This window comes from Carcharhinus amblyrhynchos, chromosome 15 (genome assembly GCF_965287045.1).
Source record: "Carcharhinus amblyrhynchos chromosome 15, sCarAmb.v2.hapA, whole genome shotgun sequence".
Classification (NCBI taxonomy): domain Eukaryota; kingdom Metazoa; phylum Chordata; class Chondrichthyes; order Carcharhiniformes; family Carcharhinidae; genus Carcharhinus; species Carcharhinus amblyrhynchos.
This window is the reverse complement of record NC_137338.1, coordinates 39,727,353-39,749,614: the sequence shown is the minus strand read 5'-3', so window position 1 is coordinate 39,749,614 and position 22,262 is coordinate 39,727,353. Positions and strand designations below refer to the sequence as shown.

The window sequence follows — 22,262 nt, the reverse complement described above, 5'->3', positions numbered from 1 at the left end:
CCATTGCTTATCCACCATCATGCCTTTTAATGAAGTTTCCCATCTATCTTAGCCAACTCACACCTCATATCTTCGTCATTTTCTTTGATTAGATTTAGGAGCGTAGTTTCAGATCAGACTTCTTCACTTCCTGTCCTAATGAAGAGTTCTATCATGTTATGGTCACAGTGGCACAGTGGTTGGCACAGTGCCAGGGATCCGGGTTCAGTTCCCTGCTTGGGTCACTGTCTGTGCGAAATCTGCATGTTCTCTCTGTGCCTGCATGGGTTTCCTCCCACAGTCCAGAAGACATGCTGGTTAGATGCATTGGCCACGCTAAATTCTTCCTCAGTGCACCTGAACAGGCACCGGAGTGTGGTGACTAGGGGATTTTCAAAGTAACTTCATTGCAATGTTAATGTTAGCCTACTTGTGACTCTAATAAAACTTTAAATTGTTTTCTATAGGAACAAGATTATTACTTAACCTGTTCTCATTTGGCTTGTGCACAATTGACTTTTTGTTTTAATTCATTCAGAGTGTGGGTGTTGCTGGAAAGATTGGGATCAGAACCCACCCCAGTTGGTTTGAAAAGATGGGTTTGGACCTTCTTGAAACGCTCGCCATGGTTTTATTGCAACTGAGTCTCTTGTTAGGCGTATTTAGAGAACAGACTCGTTAAGGATGAGCGATTCTCTACCCTCATGCATATTACTGAACCAATTAAGTTTTATGACAATCTTGACAACTTCATGTTAGCTTTTTGTTTCCAGATATTTAAAAACAAAACTGAAATAAAATGATCAATCTATAATGGTGAAATTCAAATTAATTCTGTTAAGTTACTAATCTAGCAATATCATATCCCTTCTTTGCATAATAGTGGCTGCACTTCAAAGTGAAAGTTGTAAAGCACCCTGGGATATAAGAACATAAGAAATAGGAGCAGGAGTAGGCCATCCAGCCCTTCGAGCCTGCCCCGCCATTCAATAAGATCATGGCTGATCTGTCACTGCTCAGTTCCACTTTCCTGCCCTCTCCCCATAACCCTTAATCCCCTCTCTTATCAAAAACCCATCATGACAGTATTTTATTCCAAAATCTTTTTACAAATGTTCTTTGTTAGAAAAATCTCATACCTTTCCAGTTGTCAACATGTTTAAAATGACAATTCACAAGGGGATTAGCTTTCTGCTCCAGGATGTATGCAGTGTATGCTTTTACTCCCTCTTATTGTAGCAGTTACTAGTAAAGTGATGGAAGAGTCATCAACAGTGCTATCAAACAGCACCTGCTCAGCAATAACCTGCTCACTGACGCCAGTTTGGGTTTTGCCAGTGTCTCTCAGCTCCTGACCTCATTACAGCCTTAGTTCAAACATGGACGAAAGAGCTGAATTCCAGAGGTGCGGTGAGAGTGACAGCCTTTGACATCAAGGCTGAATTCGACCGAATGTGGCATCAATGAACCCTAGTGAAATTGGAATCGATGGATATCAGGGGGCAAACTGTCCACTGGTTGGAGTCATACCTGGTACATAGGAAGATGGTTGGAGTTGAGGAGGGTCAGACATCCCAGCTCCAGGACGTCTCTGCACGAGTCCCTCAGGGTAGTGTCCTAGGCCCAACAATCTTCAGCTGCTTCATCAATGACTTTCCCTCCATCATAAGGTCAGAAGTGGGGATGTTCACCGCAGATTGCATAATATTCAACACCACTCATGAATCCTCAGATACTGAAGCAGTCCATGTTGAAATGCAACAAGATCTGGACAATATCCAGGCTTGGGCTGACAAGTGGCAAATAACATTCATGCCAAACAAATGCCAGGCAATGATTATCACCAATAAGAGACACTCTAATCACTGCCCCTTAACATTCAATGGTGTAACCATCACTGAATCCCCCACTGTCAACATCTTGGGGTTACCATTGACCAGAAACTCAACTGGACTCACCACATAAACATAGTGGCTACAAAAGCAGGTAAGAGGCTAGGAATACTGTAGTGAGTAACTCACCTCCTGATTCCCCAGAGCCTATCCACTATCTACAAGGCACAAGTTAGGAGTGTGTTGGAATACATCCCACTTCCCTGAATGGGCGCAGCTGCAACAACACTCAAGAAGCTTGACACCATCCAGGACAAAGCAGCCCTGTTTGATTGGCACAACATCTACAAACATTCAATCCCTCCAGCACCGACGCTCAGTAGCAGCAATGTGTACTATCTACAAGATGCACTTTAGCAATTCGCCAAAAATCCTTAGACAGCACCTTCCAAACCCATGACCACTTCCATCTAGAAAGAGAGCAGCAGATAAATGGGAACACCATCACCTGTAAGTTCCCCTCCAAGCCACTCACCATCCTGACTTGGAAATATATCATCATTCCTTCACAGTTGCCAGGTCAAAATTCTGGAACTCCCTCCCTAATGGCATTGTGGGTCAGCCCACAGAACATGGACTGTGGCGATTCAAGAAGGCAGCTCACCACCACTTTCTCAAGGGCAACTAGGGATGGGCAATAAATGCTGGCCAGCCAGCGATACCCATGTCCTAGGAATTAATAAAAAGAGTATCAGCAGAGAATTTCATGCAACGGTTTCATTTCCCACCCTTTCATAATTACCTCAATTCTTTCAAGGACTCTCAGCTCTTTGTTCTTATCTACATTCTGATCCTTGGTGACTCTGGTTGAGGCCCAGTTCCACACATACACTGTTGACACCCAGTTCTAGATTGCCATCACCTCTCCTGACCATTTATTTTCACTGTGTTAGACCGCTTGTCCGACTTTAGTCTCAAGGCAAATTTGCATCCAATTAAACTCAACACACATTGAATTTGGAAACCAAAAACAATTAGTAAGGGAGAATTTGTGCCTTAACTAGTCCCTCAAGCATCTGAGCTTCAGACCTAGATTGACAATATGTATTGTGGGAATGTTGCATGCTTAGGGAAGTCCTATTCTTCAGGGGACATCTATTTATTTCATTAGTGATTCAAAGCAGAATGGCACTGCTGAGTGAAAATCTAGGAGTTATCCTGGTATTGTGGTTAGCATTCCTCTTTCAGCCAATAGCCTGCAACATGAGGTGTTATGATATTTAATAACATGGGGTGCTATGATTTTGTATTGCATTGCCTGAAAAGATTGTGGAAAATGATTCAATAACTCACAAGATGGAATGGATATATACTTGAAAAGGAGACATTGGGAGGGTATGGGGAAAAAACTGGGGACTGGGATTAATTGGTTAGCTCCTTCAAAGAGCTGGCACAGAAAAATGGGCCAATTGGGCTAATTTTGTACTGTTCCAGTCTCTGAAATGCAAGCTGATGTTGAACCATTACAGTTCAAGGCAATTCATAATCCCTCTTACTTATGTGTACTGCTAGATTAGCAGCTGCAACCTCTAAGAACAGAATAAGGTCAAATATAAAGATATCTAGCATGATTTGCTTTCTAAGTGGTACTGCTGCAGACTAAATAGCTTATTTCTCAAAAATTAAGTATTTTGTATTTTAAGTATTTTGAAAAACAACTGATAAAATAGTTCTTGCATTTTTGCTGATATACCTTTTATATACAACACGTTTGCTGAATTCAAGATGTTTCATTTTACTGTTCATAAAGGACAAATGTTTACATTAGAAAAAATGCAGTGTAGTCTACAATTTTGTTGCAAGCTTATTGTTGTGGTGATGTTTATAGATCTAACTTACAATTAATGTAAACTTTACAACATCACAACCTGTTTGATTGAAACAGCCCATAATCATTTCAATTTTATTGTTTTTTTTTCAAATTGCACTTTCTCTCAAGGTATTCATTCTTGCAGATTCGGGTGGTAGGTGATCTCTGACATTTCAGATAAGTGAGCATTATTCTTATCTGAGCTTAGAGGTGCGAAAAATGAAGCTATTTCTGTCATGTGCTTTATCTATGTTTCTCATAAACATTTAGCTAATTCCCAAGTACTTTGGTTTTCTTTTCCCTTATGGCCTTTTGCTTTGTACAAGGTTTCTCAGACTTTATCTTTCAAGAAACGGATTGTTGCACTATGTTCCTCCCAATTATCTCTGTACTTAACGATTCATAATTTTATAGGAAACTCTGTCTTGTCAGTCATGTATAGCATTTTGCTGACACCTCAGTACCAAATAAGAAGTTTAAATATTTGAGCCATATATTCTATGCAAAAATTCACTTTAAGGTTACATATATTTCAGCTTAAAAGCTGATTAATTTAGATTAATTAGTCAGGAGATTAATGATCATTTCTAACCACAATTAGCAAACAAAATACTGTAGCTTAGACCTACTTTTGTGTTGAAACTTAAAGCAGCAAGTTCCTTCACAGTTCTTGTACCTAGTCATGTGTACTCAGCCAAAAGAAGTTATTTGCCAGGGGTGAAATGTGGAATACCTGCAAACTGGTCATCATGAGAAAGACTGGGGAATACGTAAATTTAGAAGTTAATTTGTTAACAATATTATACTGAAGCATGTAAGATCTTTATTTATTCTAGATTTTCTCAGCTAGTCTTGAGCAATAATCAAGGAATATAACATTAAATAGATTAGATCCCAAGATGATTACAAAGGGTTGGAACACTTGAATCCTATGATGGCCTTTTGATTTAGATGTAGGATTCACAGGTTGTAGAACACATGTGCCTACTTCAGTTTAGAACCCTGAACTGGTATAGGTCAGTGCAAAGTGTTTGCTCCAATTCAGAATTCTGAAGTTTGAAGTGTTTAGTTTCCACAATGGACAGCAGATCTTACAAAATTAATATGATTCTAACACATTTGAAATAATAAACATAAAACATTGTAGAGAGATTGCAAAACCCCTTGATATGAAGATGATCATGTGTAATTTTGATAATTAGGTATTATGGTTAGATTTCCAAGATTACAATGAAGAAGCAAATCAGTACAACATAAAGTGAATTATGTGAACAACTAATTAAATGTGTTCTTTAATGAGGAGATTCTAGCAGTATATATGGCTTGGAGCGTTTCTCTGGCTATTGTTAGTGAAGGTAAATTCTCCCCAGAAACACCAGATACTCAATGTAGACAACACAGTAAATCTTAGAACCATAGAAAGATTATGGCTCAGAAAGAGGCCATTCGGCCCATTGTGTCTGCATCAGCCAAAAGAAGAAGGGAAAAAGAAACTAGCTGCTTCTTTTAATCCCACTTTCCAGCTTTGCAGGTTATAGCTCTTCACGTACAGATCCAGGTACCTTTTAAATGAATTGAGTACTTCAGCCTCAGTGAATTCCAGATGTCCACCACCCGCCAGGTGATAAGGATTTTCCTCATATCCCCTCTAATTCTAATGCCAATCACCATGCCCCCTAGTATTGACACCTCAGCTAAGAATCACAGAATTCCGACAGTGCAAAAGGAGGCATTTTTATCCAGCTTCTTCCCCCCCCCCAACCTATATATCTTGGGGCACTAAGAGGCAATTTAGTATCACCAGAAATTCAACCTATCTGGACTGTGGGAGGAAGCCGGAGCACCTGGAGGAAACTCATGCAGACACGGGGAGAACATGCAAATTCCACACAGATAGCCATCCAAGGCTGGATTTGAACCTGGGTCACTGGCACTGTGAGGCAGAAGTCCTTTCCAGTGTGCCACCCTTATGGAAGTAATTTTAATCTGGTCTTTAGACTTGTTTGAAACTTAAGATAGCAAAGTTCACCACAGTTTAAATGCAGTACACAGTGAGACTCAAGGTGAGATTGATCATAACCTTAAAAAGGCACTGAATAACTTTTCAAAGAAGAATAATGTGAAAGTACATGGGACGACATCAGGAAAATGGGCTGTAAATTACAAGTCAAAAGGGGTTTAAGTTGACCATAGAGAAGAAAGACTCAGCAGGATACTGAGCTAAGAACACACTTGGTTCTGTATGGTGAATTATTGGATTTTCATAAACACTTCAAGCATTTCATAAACAATAGAAATTTAGTGACATTTTGTACTAACAAATATGACCGCTATTTTCCAAGCAACAAGGAGGTAAAACAGCAATTTTCTTTTTGCCGATATTTATTCAGAGAAGAATGTTGACTAGGAGTACTCCCTGTACTTGTTAAATCATGCTATTCTGTCTTTAATCATCACTGGAACAGGCAAACAGGCCCTTGATTTGAATATATTCTGAAGGACCTCGATAGGAAATACATGATTCCTTTATCATTGCACTGCACTGTCAGGGTACATAGACCAAAATCTTTAATGGACATTGAATTCACAACAATCACAGGAAATCTTCCCTGTTAATAATTGTTTTTGGTTTCCAAACTCATTGTCTGTTTTGATGCCGTGACAAATAGTTGAGTCAGCTTTTTCAAGAACTTAATCTGATTAGCCTCACAATTTTTTTAACTTTTCTGATACCTTCCTTGAATATCACATGGCTGTGCATACATTCGAAACATTTTTCTTTGTCATAGGCTTAGTTTAAATATCACTAACGTCAATTTGACTCAATGATATAACTCTCACTTTTCAGTTAGATATTTTATACATTTCGAATAAAGATAATTAATTCACTATAAAGCACTATATGGCATCTTGAAATCATGGAACAATGCTATATAAATGCACATTTATTCTTCATCAATGACAACAATTGGGAACACATGTTTATTATTATTATTTAGGTAATATTTGGGAAAAAAACTACCAATTTGCTTCTCTTGTTTAACGTAAGTGTTTTGCAAAACAGGAAGTAGAGGCACTGAACCACTGTGCGCACATAGACTGAGAAACACAGGAAATGTGGTTGTTGCTTAAATTGAAACTTTTTCAAATGTGGTCACCTCCTTGCATTCCCTGCCACCAACACAAATATTACTTCCATTCAAGGAGGATACTGGGTTGATGCACACCAGTAATTTCTCCACAATGGTTGCTGTAAAATCAATTTGTTTACTTTAAAGCACTTCATCCAATCAATCCCACTAAGAAGCAATTAAAGACATTCTGCAGTGACAGATTGCGCCAGTGGGGTTGTAAAGAGTGGGCGACGAGGCAGGATAGGGGGGTTTCGGTGCAATTGATCTGACAGTTGAGTCAAGGAATGTTACTGCTACACGCTATAGATCCATCTCTGCTTAGAAAAGTAATTTATTGTGCCCAGTATTTACTATCTGTATTCTAAATCTTTCTTCTACCAATATTCACTTCTCCTAAAGTAATGATGCTGTATTAGCCTGTGGTTCTTTACGTGCCGGCAATGCTCCAGTACAGTGACCAACCAGTCCATTCTACATGTGAGTATTTACAATGACTGTTAATGAGCTCAGATGTAGGGGGGATCACTGCTGAACTCCACCCTGGCCTCATCCCATATGTGCACTTCCAAAAGTGGTCAGTGGCTGCCAGTAAGGAATGAGAAATCTGGCTGACCTTCCTGTACCTGACTCAGGCATGCTGAGAGCGACTGAAGGAATCCAATTTCAGTCTTAACTGAGACCAGCTGACTTAGCACAAGCTGGATATCAAGGCTGCAAAATTAGCTGAGATCTGAAAATGAATGCTTGGATTGTGATGCACAGTTAACCTGTGCCCGTTCTTTTTAATGCAGACAGCACTCGAACTCTGTGCTGCCTACTCATTACCATGATTGTAGTGTGCAGTCAGTACTGAGTGTACACTGAGTGGCTGCACACATAGGCACGGGGTGCAAGTTCATGAGTGGCTAGCACCACTTAAAGCCTGTAGTACTAAAGTCAGCTGGCACCTCTTAAAGGGGAAATGCATTTTGACTGGAGAAAAGTGGTCAAGCAGAAAGAACACTGAATGTACGGCTCAGCAGACCATGCAGTGTGCTCCATGGTTCTCTGACACAACATTGGATGGCCTGGACAGGGATTTATACACAGGGCACCAGGAGGCCATGCAGGCAGAAACTGTGAAGGTAGTGGGAACAGACAGCAATCAAGAACAATTCACCAGTGCAGCTCTGAGAACCAGGGTGCAGTGCAAGAAGTTCACTGATATCACACAAGTAGTCAGGGTCAATGAATGCATCATCAAGTGCCATATCATTAGAATCATAGAATCCCTACAGTACAGAAAGTTTGACCCATCGAGTCTGCAACGATCACAATCCCTCCCAGGCCCTATCCCCATAACCTCACTTATTTACCCTGCTAACTCCCTGACTCTAAGAAGCAATTTAACATAGCCAATCAATCCAACCTGTTCATCTTTGTACTGTGGCAGGAAACTGGAGCACCCGGAGGAAACCCACACAGACACAGGAAGAACATGCAAACTCCACACAGACAGTCACCCAAGTCATAGAGTCATAGATGTTTACAGCATGGAATCAAGCCCTTCAGTCCAACTTGTCCATGCTGCCCTTTTTTTAAACCCCTAAGCTAATCCCAATTGCCCATATTTGGCCCATATCCCTCTGTACCCGTCTCGCCCATGTAACTGTCTACACGCTTTTTAAAAGACAAAATTGTACCTGCCTCTACTACTACCTCTGGCAGCTTGTTCCAGATAGTCATGACCCTCTATGTGAAAAAATTGCCACTCTGCACTCTTTTGCATCTTTCCCCTCTCGTCTTAAGCCTATACCCTCTAGTTTAGATCCCTTTACCTTTGGGAAAAGATATTGACTATCCAGCTGATCTACGCCCCTCATTATTTTATACATCTCTATAAGATCACTCCTCAGTCTTCTATGCTCCAGAGAAAAAAAATTATCCAGCCTCTCCTTATAACTCAAACCATCAAGTCCTGATAGCATCCTAGTAAATCTCTTCTGCATTCTTTCTAGTTTAATAATATCTGATAATAGGTTTACCAGAACTGTACACAGTATTCCAAGTGTGGCCTTACCGATGTCTTGTACAACTTCAACAGGACGTCCCAACTCCTGTATTCACTATTCTGACCAATGAAACCAAGAATGCTGAAAGCCTTCTTCACCACTCTGTCCACTTGTGACTCTACTTTCAAGGAAAGTAGGAAACTTGTACCCCCAGCTCTTTTTGTTCTGAAACTCTCCCCAACACCCTACCATTAATTGAGTAAGTCCTGTGCTGATTCAATCTACCAAACTGCATCAGTTTGCATTTATTTAAATTAACCTCCATCTGCCATTCATCAGCCCATTGGCCCAATTGATCAAGATCCTGTTGCAATCCAAGATAACCTTTTTCACTGTCCACTATGCCACCAATCTTGGTGTCATCTGCAAACGTGGAGAAAAACTGCAGCAGGCGACGGTGCAGAGGGACCTCGGGGTCCTTGTGCATGAGTCGCAAAAACCCAGCTTGCAGGTGCAGCAGGTGGTCAGGAAGGCGAATGGGATGCTGGCCTTCATAGCGAGGGAGATTGAATATAAAAGTAGGGAGGTCTTGCTGCGGCTATATAGAGCATTGGTGAGGCCGCAGCTGGAGTACTGTGTGCAGTTTTGGGCGCCGTACTTACGCAAGGATATTTTGGCATTGGAGGGAGTGCAGAGGAGGTTTACTAGGCTGATGCCGGAGTTGAGGGGGTTGAGCTATGAGGAGAGGCTGAATAAACTAGGCTTGTACTTGTTAGAGTTTAGAAGAATGAGGGGAGATCTCATTGAGACGTATAAGATGATGAATGGGATGGATAGGATAGAGGTGGAGAGACTCTTCCCGCTCAGAAAGGACAGTAGGACTAGGGGGCACAGCCTCAAGATAAAGGGGGGGCGGTTTAGAACGGAGTTGAGGAAGAACTTCTTCACTCAAAGGGTGGTGAATCTCTGGAATTCTCTGCCCGTTGAAGTGGTGGAGGCTGCCTCGCTAAATATTTTTAAGACGCGGGTTGATGGGTTTTTGATAAGAGAGGGGATTAAGGTTTATGGGGAGAGGGCGGGAATGTGGAACTGAGCCACGACAGATCAGCCATGATCTTATTGAATGGTGGGGCAGGCTCGAAGGGCCAGATGGCCTACTCCTGCTCCTATTTCTTATGTTCTTATGTTCTTAACAACCATGCCTCCTGTATTCTCATCCAAATCATTGACAATGACAAATAACAATGGACCCAGCATTGATCACTGAAGCATACTGCTGGTCACAGTCCCCAGTTTGAAAAACAACCCTTTACAACCACCCACTGGCTTCTGTCATCAAGCCAATTTTGTGCCCATTTAGCTACCTTACCCTGCATCCGTGAGATTTAACCTTATGCAGCAACTTACCGTGCAGTACCTTGTCAAAGACCTTGCTACGTCCATGTAGACAACATCAGCTGACTGCCCTCACCTACTTTCTTGGTTACCCCTTCAAAAAACTCAATCAAATTTGTGAGACATGACTTTCCATTCCCAAAGCCATGTTGACTGTCCCTAATCAGTACTGGTGTCTCTAAATGCCTGTAGATCCTGTCTCTCAAAATATCTTCCAACAGCTTACCCACTAGAGATGTGAGGCTCACCAGCCTGTAGTTCCCAAGCTTTCCCCTGCAGCCCTTTTTAAACAAAGGCACAACATTTGTCACCCTCCAGTCTTCAGGCACCTCACATGTGACTATCGATGATTCAAATATCTCTGCTAGGGAACCCGCAATTTCCTCCCTAGCCGCCCACAATTTCCTGGGATACATTTCATCAGGTCCCGGGGACTTATCTACCTTGAAGTGCTTTAAGACTTCCAGCACCTCCTTCTCTGTAATATGTACACTCCTCATACATTCAGACAGGAATCAAACCTGGGCTCCTGGTGCTGTGAGGCAGCAGTACTAACTACAGTGCCATCACGCTGCCCTAGGTATCCCTACATCTGAATCACAAGCCTCACACTGTTCAATTTGTCCCAGCTATTTAACCACAGCAGCCACATTGCTCAAGCACATTGCACCACACACTTGATATGCTTCTGTCTCACTTTCTGGATAGGAGACACAAAACAACACAAGCAGCAGAATTTAACTGGTAGGAGACAAGCATAGCTACATATTCTCACCCCGGTAGAAGAGAAGGTGCTCACCATTAAAGCAGCCAGGACTGAGGTCACGGCCAGTTTCTGGGCTGGAAGGATCAAAGTGGATAGTATGTTCATACCTATTCCACCTAGAACTTGATTACCTCGCCCTCTTGACTAAAACAATATTGGTAGGAGGAAATGGGTAGTAACATACAGTACAATAGAAACATTTTGGGCAATGGTTGACTTGATGCTTTTGATGTGGTTTTACTCATATTTCCGTATATGAACTTCGTCTTTGATAGACTAAGTAATTATGTACTGAGACAATAGGAGAGTGAAACCGTGAATCTGATAATTGCTATGGAGTTAAGGATAAAGTGAAATGCAAACAAGGCAGCATGGTGGCACAGTGGTTAGCACTGCTGCCTCACAGTGCCTAGCACTGCTGCCTCACAGTGCCAAGGACCCAGGTTCAATTCCTGGGGTGGGTCACTGTGTGCAGTTTGCATGTCTTCCCTATGTCCGAGTACTCGGGTTTTCTCCCACAATCTGAAAGACGTGCTGGTTAGGTGCTTTGGCTATGCTAAATTCTTCCACAGTGTACCTGAACTGGAGCCAGAGTGTGGCTACTAGGGGATTTTCACAGTTGCTTCGTTGCAGTGTTAATGTAAGCCTACTTGTGACACTAATAAATAAACTTTAAGATGGGTAACTGATTTTAATTATTATAAATAATATAAAAAACATAAATTTGTGCTATGGAGTCAAACAGTGATAAATAAACTCAGAAATCTATAATAAATGTAAAATAAAAACATGAAAACTGAACAATGACTGTCCAAACAATAATGTAAATTGTAGTTTATTTGACACATTGTGCTTGCAACAAACGAATACTGCATAGTTTCCATTTCATTATGCTTCAGAGCTTATTTAGTTACCTGCAGCAATCAATTAAACCAAATAATTTAAAAGAAGCTATCTTAAAATGTTCCACCTTTTAATGAAGTTAACCTAACCTAGTTGTGGCATTTCCCATGCAAACAATGTGTCATTTCTGCTTTACTCAGCAGATTATTTTATTCCTTAGTTACTTCCCTAACTCCACAGTTTCTAGGAGCACGCTTAGCTTGGCCCTGACAGCAATGAGCACTTAGAGGAGCTTACAAAACCACTCTTTGTGTAAATTCTGGAGAGCCTTATTGTTCATTTATCAAAGCAAAAATATCTCCAGTGCTTTATTTGCTGCATGCAGAATCTGCTCAATTGGGTTGATGACTTTAAATTAACTATTTGTAAGAATTACCAACTAAAATGTAGCTGTAAAAGTTTTAGTACTAGCTCCACTAGTTTTCTAATAATGTTTCCCGAGCACATCTCTCAGACACTATGGGTAAAAGCAGGCCGGAGTTTTACTTGATTACCATTTACATTGAAATCAGTGAAAATGAAACTTCCAATTGATTACCCGTGAATCTGTACTGTACAGCATTTAGCATGCTGCATTCTGCTGTTGTTACAATTCACCAGTTGTAGAATGTCATTATTTTTGGATGCAAAATATTGTCAGCTCATTTTAGGAGAATATATGATGTTTCTTCTGATCACCCTTCCATTATGCTCTTCAATGTTTTCTCTCTTTCAAATGTGCATTTAGGACGTTTAGAGAGTGGTGAACTTCTGGAATGCATTACCTGTTTCTGGAATGTGAGCCGACTTTCGGCATACCTTCAAAAGGAAACCAGATGTTTCTGGTTGGGGGCAGAGATCACATCATAAAAAGGTTTAGCAGTTGACACATACATAGGGCAGGATTTAATCCAGCTTGTGCAGTGGGAGACATGGTATCTGGGACCACTTAATTATGGGAGAGACCTCACATCAGCAATAGCAAAACCGCACCTAATTAAGTTGGATGCTAGAAAAGGTTATTAGGATTAATAACCTTTTCTAGCATCCAACTTACTAGCTGGTGGAGTTCTGATGTCAGTTAGGCTCATTAATGAGCCAATTGGTACTCATTACCCCTGAGCCCTTTGCAATTTATGATGGCTCAAAGTTTAATTGGAGGCTGCACAGTTTTCCCAAGCTTGTGTAAACCTCTGTTGGGTTTGCTAGTGGTTCCAGGAGTGAGGGATCAACTGTCACTGGGCTGGAGGGGAACAGTGGTGCATGCTGAAAGCCAACCACCCCTTCCCCGAGTCCACCCCTCTCACAATCCTGACGTTGTGTTCCCCATCCAACCTTCACATGCCTGTGGCCTGGGGTCCCATAACGATCTTGGGCCTCCAGTGAGTGCATTGCCCTCAGCAGCCACTGTTCCCACATATGCTGGTGGCATGCTGATTTGACAACTTATGATTGTTTGGCAGTTCTCAGTAATGGTACTTCCACCTCTGGGGACCTCAATCGTAGGGAAGGCCCAATGTTGGCCATGGCCTCTCTTATGGAGTTAATAGAAGTTCCCCGGCAGTCCTCCAGCTGGTGGGTGAGACACCTGTTAGCCAGACAAAATCTTAGTCGTAGCCAATAGGATTTCTTGGACTGATTCCTATTACCTCAGAGGAAAGGAACCTCCCTGATTTTGTTACCTTTTTTCAATATGATAGTCTTATTCATGTTTCTGCACATGTTTCTGCTATGTTCATGATATCAAAAATACTTCACGTAGAACAAGTAAACTTGCATAGCACTAAATTAGGCCATTCAGCCCAAATGTTAATGTTCCACCCAAGTCTTCTCTTACATGAGTCACTTGTTGCAGAATACCAAGCCTCTGACCTGCTCTTACATTAACATGGCTTGTCCAATGAAGTTTCTGGTCAATGATGATCCCAGGATAACGATAGCGAGGAATTTGATGCTAATGCTGTTGAACATGAAGAAGAGGTAGTTAGACTTTTTGTTGTAGAAGTTGGTCATTGCACAGCAATTGTGTGGTGAAAATTTATTTTTATTTAATCATGGGATATGAAATTTAGGCCAGTATTTATTGCCCACCCCCAGTTGCCCTTGAAGGTGGTGGTGATCTGTTGACTTGAATTGCTGTAGTCCATGTGGTATAGGTACACCCGCAGTGCTATTCAGAATTTTGATCTAGGAATATGAAGGAATAGTGCAATAGTTTAAAGTCAGGACGTTTTGTGAGTTGGTGGAGAAGTTGCATTTGGTGATACCTGTGAGCCTTGTTTTTCTAGGTGGTAAAACTATGGGTTTGGAAGTGCTATTGAAGAAACCTTGGCATTTTGCTGTAGTGTTTCTTGTAAATGGCATATCCTACTGCCATTGTAGTGGAAGAAATGAATATTTAAAGGTATGAATATTTAAAGGTCTTTCAAATCAGCTGTATTATTCTGGATGTTTTTTCATTCGTTCATGGAATGTGGGTGTTACTGGCTGAGCAAGCCCTTATTATCCATCCTTAATTGTCCTTCAGTTGTGTGACTTGCTATACCATTTCAGAGGGCGGTTAAGACTCAACCACATTACTGTTGATCTGGAGTCACATATAGGCCAGACTAGGTAACTTCCCCAAAGGATATTAGTGAACCAGATTTTTTTTTTTAACAATCAATACTGGTTTCATGGTCATCATTAAACTTTTTAATTCCAGATTTTTACTGAACTTAAATTTCACTATCTACCCTGGTGGAATTTGAACCCAGGTTGCCAGAGTATTGCTCTGGGTATCTGGATCACTAATCCAGTGACAATACCACTATGTATGAGTTTCTTCAGTGTTGTTGAAGCTGCACTAATCTAGGCAAGAGGGGAGCAATCCATCACATTCCTAACTTGTGCATTTTAGATGGTGGACAGCATTTGGGGAGTTAAGAAATGTGGTCCTCGTTGTTGGATTCCGAGCCTCTTGCCTACTGTTGTAGCCACAATATTTATATGCCCAGTCCAATTAAGCTTCTGGTTAATGGTAACTACCACTTTCTTGCCACTTACTAACTCAAGCCTGAGTGTTGTTCAGGTTTTGCTGCATGTGGGAATAATGGTGTCAGTATCCAAGAAGATACAAATGGAATTGAACACTGTCCAATCATCAGCAAACATCCCAACTTCTGACCTTATGATGGAAGGAAGGTATTTTTAAGCTGCTGAATGTGATTGGGCCTTGAATACTGTCCTGACGAACTTCTGCCTCAATCTGCTGGGGCTTATAAGTTTGGCCTCCAACAATTGAAACCATATTACTTTGTTCTAGGTATGATCACTGTCAGTGGAAAGTTTACCCCAATTCCCATTGTTTAAATTTTACTAGCTTCAATAGCTCCTTAATGTCAAGTGCAGTCACTCTCACCTGAACTCTGGAAGGCAGTCCTTTTGTCCATGTTCGCACCTAAGTTATAATAAGGTTTGGAACTGAGTGGTCTTGGCAGAACCCAAGCTGAGCATCCATGAGCACGTGATTGGTGAATAATTGCTGAATGATAATATTGTCAATAAAGGAAATTCAGCATATCTGCTACAACTCTCACCAATTTTTAAGATGCACATGGAAAGCATCCTTGCCAGATGTATCACAGCTTGGTATGCGCTTTGCTCTGACCAAGACCACAGGAAACTACAAAGAGTTGTGAACATAGCCCAGTCCATGGCGCAAACCAGCCCTCCTTCCATTGATTCCTTCTGCACTTCCCGTTGCCTTGGAAAAGCAGCCAGCATAATCAAGGACCCTGTGCACCCAGACATATTCTCTTCCACCTTCTTCCTTCAGAAAAAGATACAAAAGTCTGAGGTTGCAAACCAATCAACTCAAGAACAGCTTCTTTCCTGCTACCATCAGACATTTCAACGGACCTACCTTATATTACTTTGATTTTTCTCTAACACCCTAGTTATGACTGTTACACTACATTCTGCACTCTCTCCTTTTCTTCTCCCCAATGTATGGTGAGGTTTGTCTGTATAGCTTGCAAGAAACAATACTTTTCACTATATACCAATACATTTCACAATAATAAATCAAATCAAAATCACTTTTGCTGATAATTGAGTGTGGACTGATAGGCATTAATTGGCAAGATTGGATTTGTCCTGCTTTTTATAGACATACCTGGGAAACCATCCAAATGGTTGGATAGATGCTAGCATTGTACCTGCACTGGAATAGCTTGACTAGAGTCTTCAATAGCACTGGACCATGTCTTCGCTTTTACAGTCAGGATTTTGTTGGGGCCCAGAACCTTTGCTATATCCAGCAGATTCAACTGTTTCTTGATATAATGCAATGATGTGGACATGCTGTCGTTGGGCTGGGGTAGGCACAGTAAGAAGTCTCTTAACATCAGGTTAAAGGTTTATTTGGAATCACGAGCTTTCAGAGTACTGCTCCTTCATCAGGTGAGTCAATTGATTATGCTAACAGTATTGAATTGACTGGAGGCTGGATTTTTGATGCTGAGACCTCATGAGGAAGCCAAGATGAGTCATCTACAATTGCTGAAGATGGTTGTAGACATTTCTGCTAATTTTTTGGATTCATGGACTGGATTCTGCCATTAATGAGGATGGTGTCCTTTGTGAGCCTCCTGCTCCTGTTAGTTTTTAAATTGTCCACCACTATTCATGACTGGATGCAGCAGAACTGCAGAACTTTGATGTGATCTGTTGGTTGAAGGATTGTTTATCTTTGTCTACCGTACACTGCTCCTGCTGTTTAGATGCATGTAGTCCTGTCCAAGTTGACCCTTCATACCATAGATGATTTAAAGGCACAACATGGAGAAGTACTGATTTATTAGCAAAGGGAGGATGGAAGGTGGAAGTTAGTAAATAGTTTGTTATTATTTGTATATAATTTACTCATCGTAAGACCAATTTAGTTGATGCAACCAATCAAAGTCATGACAGATTCTGTCTCTTTATAGCACATGGAGTGAGGACAATGTGTTTTCAGGGTAAGAATCTTTTTCCTCACTCAGCCTGTCTTTGAGTTGTCATGCCATCTCAAGAACAAACCCAGCCATTCTAATTGTGGGATGGTACAAGTTCAGCAAATGGTCTGTGTAGCTGTGGAGTTGGATAAAGATGAGCGGACCTGTGGTATTGTAGGGTCTGCAACGTGACTATGATGTTTATCCACTGTGCTGGAGCATTATTTATTCTGGTCTGTCACTTTAAGACAAAGTCAATTAGAAGATGATTGGCATCTTGTCATCTGTTGCCTGTAAATCCCCAGCTTGTGGGGAGAGGCCTGGTGATCAAGGTCAGACAACCCAGTTGGAAATAACTTCCTTATTTATTTTGAAAACATTTGATTCTTTGGTCCATAGTGTAGAAGCAAGAATATGATATAATTAGATAAATAGATAGATAAATAAAATCCAACAAATGGGCAATGCAGTTTCTTACTCTTACAACACATAGGTTTAAAACAAAACAGTGGAAGAATAAACGTTTACATTTTGGCTAACTATTCTGAATTGTCTCAGTTAAATCACTTGGTTATACATTTCAAAATGATGTTCCTTTTATTTCTGGAAGTTTGAACTTTTCTGAGGCAGGCTAGCACAGCACATGTTGCCTGTCTGAGAGTAATATTTCCTGATAGTGTACACTGTTGCACACTACTTTACACTATGCAAAGGATTATTGATAATGTTTAGATTTTTTTTTGAAAGGTGAAATTGTTGCAGCTCTGTTTAACTCAGAGAGAGAAGTGCAGCAGTTTAGAGCGAGAGCCTGCTGCTCCCACAGTGGAAGGTTGCCTGTGCTGTGTTCCGGTGCCGCTGTCCCTCTCTCTCACTATTGTTTGCAGAAGTGGCAGCAACAGCAGTTGTTTAAAACCAGCCTGGTTACCATGGAGAATGGGCCTTTGCGGATCAGCAGCACAGCCGACAACCTCACCGCAGTGCCGAATTCGCGCAGCACTCTGTTCAGTTCCGACTCGGAGGATTATAAATGTGTGAGTATGGATCAGACCCACAAACACCCGAGTCTGCAGGAGAGAGAGAGACAGAGGCCTGCAGGGCCAGCCAACTCCAAAATAAAGATGATCAAATAAATGCACACTTCGCTTTAGACCCTGCTTCGAGTAATGTGGCTTTTGATAGAGGTTCCTTTGGCCCCTAAGTGTAATTATTTACTCCGTTGTGCGCTGTTTAAAAACGACATAGTCATTTTATTTAACTTGTACGTTTTTGTGCGACCTCTGTATGATGAGGGGAAGGGGGCACCCGTTCAATTTTCCTCTGATCAACAAATCTTCCAAATGCTAATTCTGGGGTCTCATTTGCAGCACTGCGGTGAATTTAGTCTCTTCTTTAGCAGTGGAATTACAAAATGCATCAAAAAGTACCTTATTGTGAGTGACTGAGTGTATTTTTGATGTTCTAATGTTTTTCTCTATCAGAGTTAATGAGTAAAGTCCTTGCTTTGGTGGTTTTCAATTTTTAAAAAATGCTGTACCCCTTTTTATTTGTCACATAAAATTTGTCAGCATCCTTAGAATACTGATCTGATGGGGTTGATCTGTATGTGCTGAGGACCCCACTTAGTATTACTAAGAAATACTTTTCACTTACATCATATAAATCCTCTGTAAAGTGCCACTGGCGCCTGTTGCAGTTTTGAGCCGTGAAGTCCTGAGTTCAATCAAAATCTCTCTACAGTGTTAGCTAATACTATTTGGGAGTCTTGCTTCAGAAGCAAGGGGAAGAAATGGGTCAGCACTCCAGCTTATTTTGCAATAATATTGGCATAAAGCATGTTATTGGTGGAGCATGTTCAGTAAGACCAGGATCGGGCCTAGCTATGGTGCCTCTGTTGGTCAGGCATCCTGCAAGAACTCTCAGTATGATGAGATGAAGGAATAGCCATTCAGGGATGTAATGGTGAGCTACTGGTTTCTGGAAACCATAGATCAACGAAAGTGAACGTGGTGGTTTGAAGTTGCACAATTATGTGATTTCAGATGAGTTGATGATGGGATCATGATTTGCTGAAATATCTTGTTTATGAATGTGAAATTAGCTGTGCCTTGTCATGGGGTGAGCCTTTTTACCAGTGTGCATGTATGGAGCAGGTGATTTACAGGAAGTCTTTTGATGGCATCTGTCACAATACTAACCTAGCACTCAAACATTAAATATTTGGATGATGTCCTGACGAATCACCACTGCTGTGAAACTGTAAAGTGGCCAGGCTTTCAAGAAAGGAAATTTAAGGTGAGAAAATTGTATAATGAAAGGCCACGTGCTGAGAATTGATACTATTATTGTCAGTCGATGTCAATTAATTAAAGATCCCTTTATTGAAATAAACCACATAGATTCATCTGGAAGACTGATGGAATAATGCAGATAGCTTTGCATTTGAGTTTGTACTTCCAGCAGGATAATTCAAAATTAATTTCTGCTGACATAGATGACTAGATCACTCCCGACTGGTTTAGAGAGATGATGAATAACAGATTCAGTGAAAAGGAAAGAACTTATCATTTCAGACTGTGTTAATCAGACATTGAAAAAATTAGCATACAATTGAATTATCATCTCAGTATAATTTGACATTGCTAATTTTCTACACCCTCACACAAGGACCAACGTTTGCTAACCTGCACATTCCTCCAATTCCTGTCCATGCTGCCTTGTCCATGACACTGTTGAGTACCAACTTCACATCCTAGTCCCCATATTAGTGAGCATTATAAGTGGTTCCTTTTCCTCAGGTGCTGTTGCCCTCCCTTTCAAAACCACCGTCCGCGCTCACTCAACAAACCCACCTTTGACCACTCAGACTACTGTTTCATCTTCAATTTCTTTCCTTTCCAAATTCCTTGATAATGCTGGGAAATTACACTTACTAGCATGCTGGAAATGGTGGTGGGTGGGTGGAAGGATTCCAGCAGCACAAAGGAATTCTGGAGTATAGGTTTCTCTGTACACTGTTGAGTTTTTAAGTCCATGGTGTGTGACTTTTGGCCCTGACAGGTTTTCTGCTCAGAATTAGGGTTGATTGATAGGTGGGGCTTCCAGTTTTCAGGGAGCATCCTGACAGTCTCTCTGAGCTAGTTTGGTTCAGTGGCAAGCGGGGTGTATTATTTTCACGAGTTGGCTTTGATTGCCATTGATGCCTGACTTCAAGAGGGGCCCCAGTCTGGGGGTGGACAGTGCTTGTTTGGCTGGATGCGGGGGGCAGGAGAATTGGAGGGTGGATTGGTGAGAAGGAGGTCTGATGGTGGAATGTGGAGGAAGTACTTCTACTACTGCTGGCCCACCAACATTGCTGTCTAGGCAGTTACTTTCTCCCTCACAGAGGCTGTCCTCACCTCACTGCAGTTGTTTTGTTTCCCAAAACTGAGGCTGGCCACATGTAACCTACAAGGCAGGTTAAATCTGGGACTTTGAGTCTCATTAACATGTTTAAAATGTCAGCCCACCTCCTGGGAGCAGGTTGGCTGTCTGTATCTGTCCCATCTCAGTAAAACCTGAAAGTCAGCTTCCCAGTGTAATCTAAAACTTTGCACATTTAACTACCCATATGCCCTGCCCAATTCCATTCATTCACATGTATTAAATCTCACCTCCTATGGGGTGCAAAGTGAGGACAAGAAGGGGGAGGGGGATTGCTGCTCACCGTAAACGTTCCATTCCATTCTCCCAGTTTCTCCATTTCCGTTGCACCTGTTCTGTTCTGATGTTACCTTTAAAAATGGTGCTTCTGACGTCTGTTTGTTTTCCTAAACCATGATTTCTGCCCATCTGTGGTAACAGGGCACTCCATCGGCTTTGACTCATTTCCCATGTCTGCTTTCGCTCTTCCCCTCCCTCCCAGAACCATGCTAGGGTCCCCCTTGTCCTTACTTTTCACCCTACCAGCTTCTGCATTCAAAGGATCATCATCCGCCGTTTCTGCCAACTCCAGCACGATGCTACCATGAAACACATCTTCTGCTCATCCCCTCTGTCAGGATTCCGCAGGGATCATTTCCTTCGTGACACCCTGATCCACTCCCCCATCACACCCAACTCTCCATCCCCTTCCCATGGCACTTCATCTTGCAATCACAGAAGGTGCAATACTTGCCCCGTTACCCCCTCCCTCAAGGTCCCAAACACTTCTTTCAAGTTAAGCAGTGTTTCACTTACACTTACCTCAATTTGGTCCATTTTGTTCACTGCTCCCGATGAGGTCTTCTCTACATTGGAGAAACTAAATGCAGACTGGATGACCGCTTTGTGGAATGCCTTTGCTCAGTTCACAAATATGACCCTAACCTTCCTGTTGTTTGCCGTTTTAACCTGCACCCTTGCTCTCATGTTCTCATGTCTGTTCTTGGCCTGGTGCAATGCCCCAGTGAAGCCTAGCACAAGCTGAAGGATCAGCATATTCTAGTTTTGGCATGTTGCAGCCCTCAGGACTCAACATTGAGCTTGACAGCTTTAGATTGTGATTTTTCTCCTCCATCATAAACCCCCTTTTTAAAATAACCCATGCATGTATTGCCTCATTGCAAACACTCCCCACTGTCTCCCAAACCAGGTGGCATCTGTCTTTTGTTCTTAAAGTTGCTGGATTTTATTGCAATCTCTCACAGCTACACTTATATTCTCTTTTTCTTTAGTTCTGATGAAGAGTCAGAAGGACTGGAAATGTTAACTGTGCTTTCTCTCTTACAGTTACTACCAGACTTGCTGAGTTTTTCCAGCATCCTCTGTTCTTGTTGACGTTTAAAGATCCTTTCTGGTGTGGGGCCTCCTTAATTAGTGAATACTTAATAAGAGGTTGTGCTTGGAAATCAAGATTAAAATTTTAAATGTATCATTAATTTTAGTTCATAGAATCCGTACAGTGCAGTCGGAGGCCATTTGGCGCATCAAGTCTGCACCGACTCTGACAGAGTATTTTACCCAGTCCTTATCCCCATAACCTCACACACTAGGGCTAATCCATCTGACCACGCATCTTGGGACAATTTTAACTTGGCCATGCCCCCTAACCTGCACATCTTTGGACTATGGGAGGAAACCAGAGCACCCGGAGGAAACCCATCCAGACACGGGGAGAACTTACAAACTCCACACAGTCAGCCGAGGCTGGAATTGAATCCAGATTGGTGGCGCTGTGAAGCAGCAGTGCTAGCCACTGTGCTGCCTTTTGGTGGGCAATTGGCCAAAATTCATGTTCTTTTTGTATTTGCTGTTTGAATTAGTGAACCCTCTAGTGTTGGTTAATTGGCCATGGCATATGAATTGGTACTCGCCTCTTGTAGAATGTGATTGCTGCTCCTGATTGTAAGCCCTCCAGCTCTCTTTAGGAGGTATACAATATCAATGTATATGCGACAATTTGTTTCAAAAGGTATGCTAT

General features: G+C 41.6%; 1 protein-coding gene across 3 annotated transcripts in view; it reads left to right on the top strand.

The window, feature by feature from the left end:
• LOC145353271 (cyclic AMP receptor-like protein A) overlaps positions 1 to 22,262 on the top strand; it is a 206,829-nt gene that overhangs the window by 2,285 nt on the left and 182,282 nt on the right. Inside the window, exon 2 of one of the 3 annotated variants that reach the window (XM_080203862.1) lies at positions 17,710 to 17,856. In XM_080203862.1, the coding sequence (XP_080059988.1) occupies positions 17,752 to 17,856 (105 nt within the window). In that variant the 5' untranslated portion in view covers positions 17,710 to 17,751. Of the gene's footprint in view, positions 1 to 7,177; positions 7,293 to 17,674; positions 17,857 to 22,262 lie in introns of those variants that run through there. The other 2 variants (XM_080203863.1, XM_080203861.1) reach the window with 2 other exon arrangements.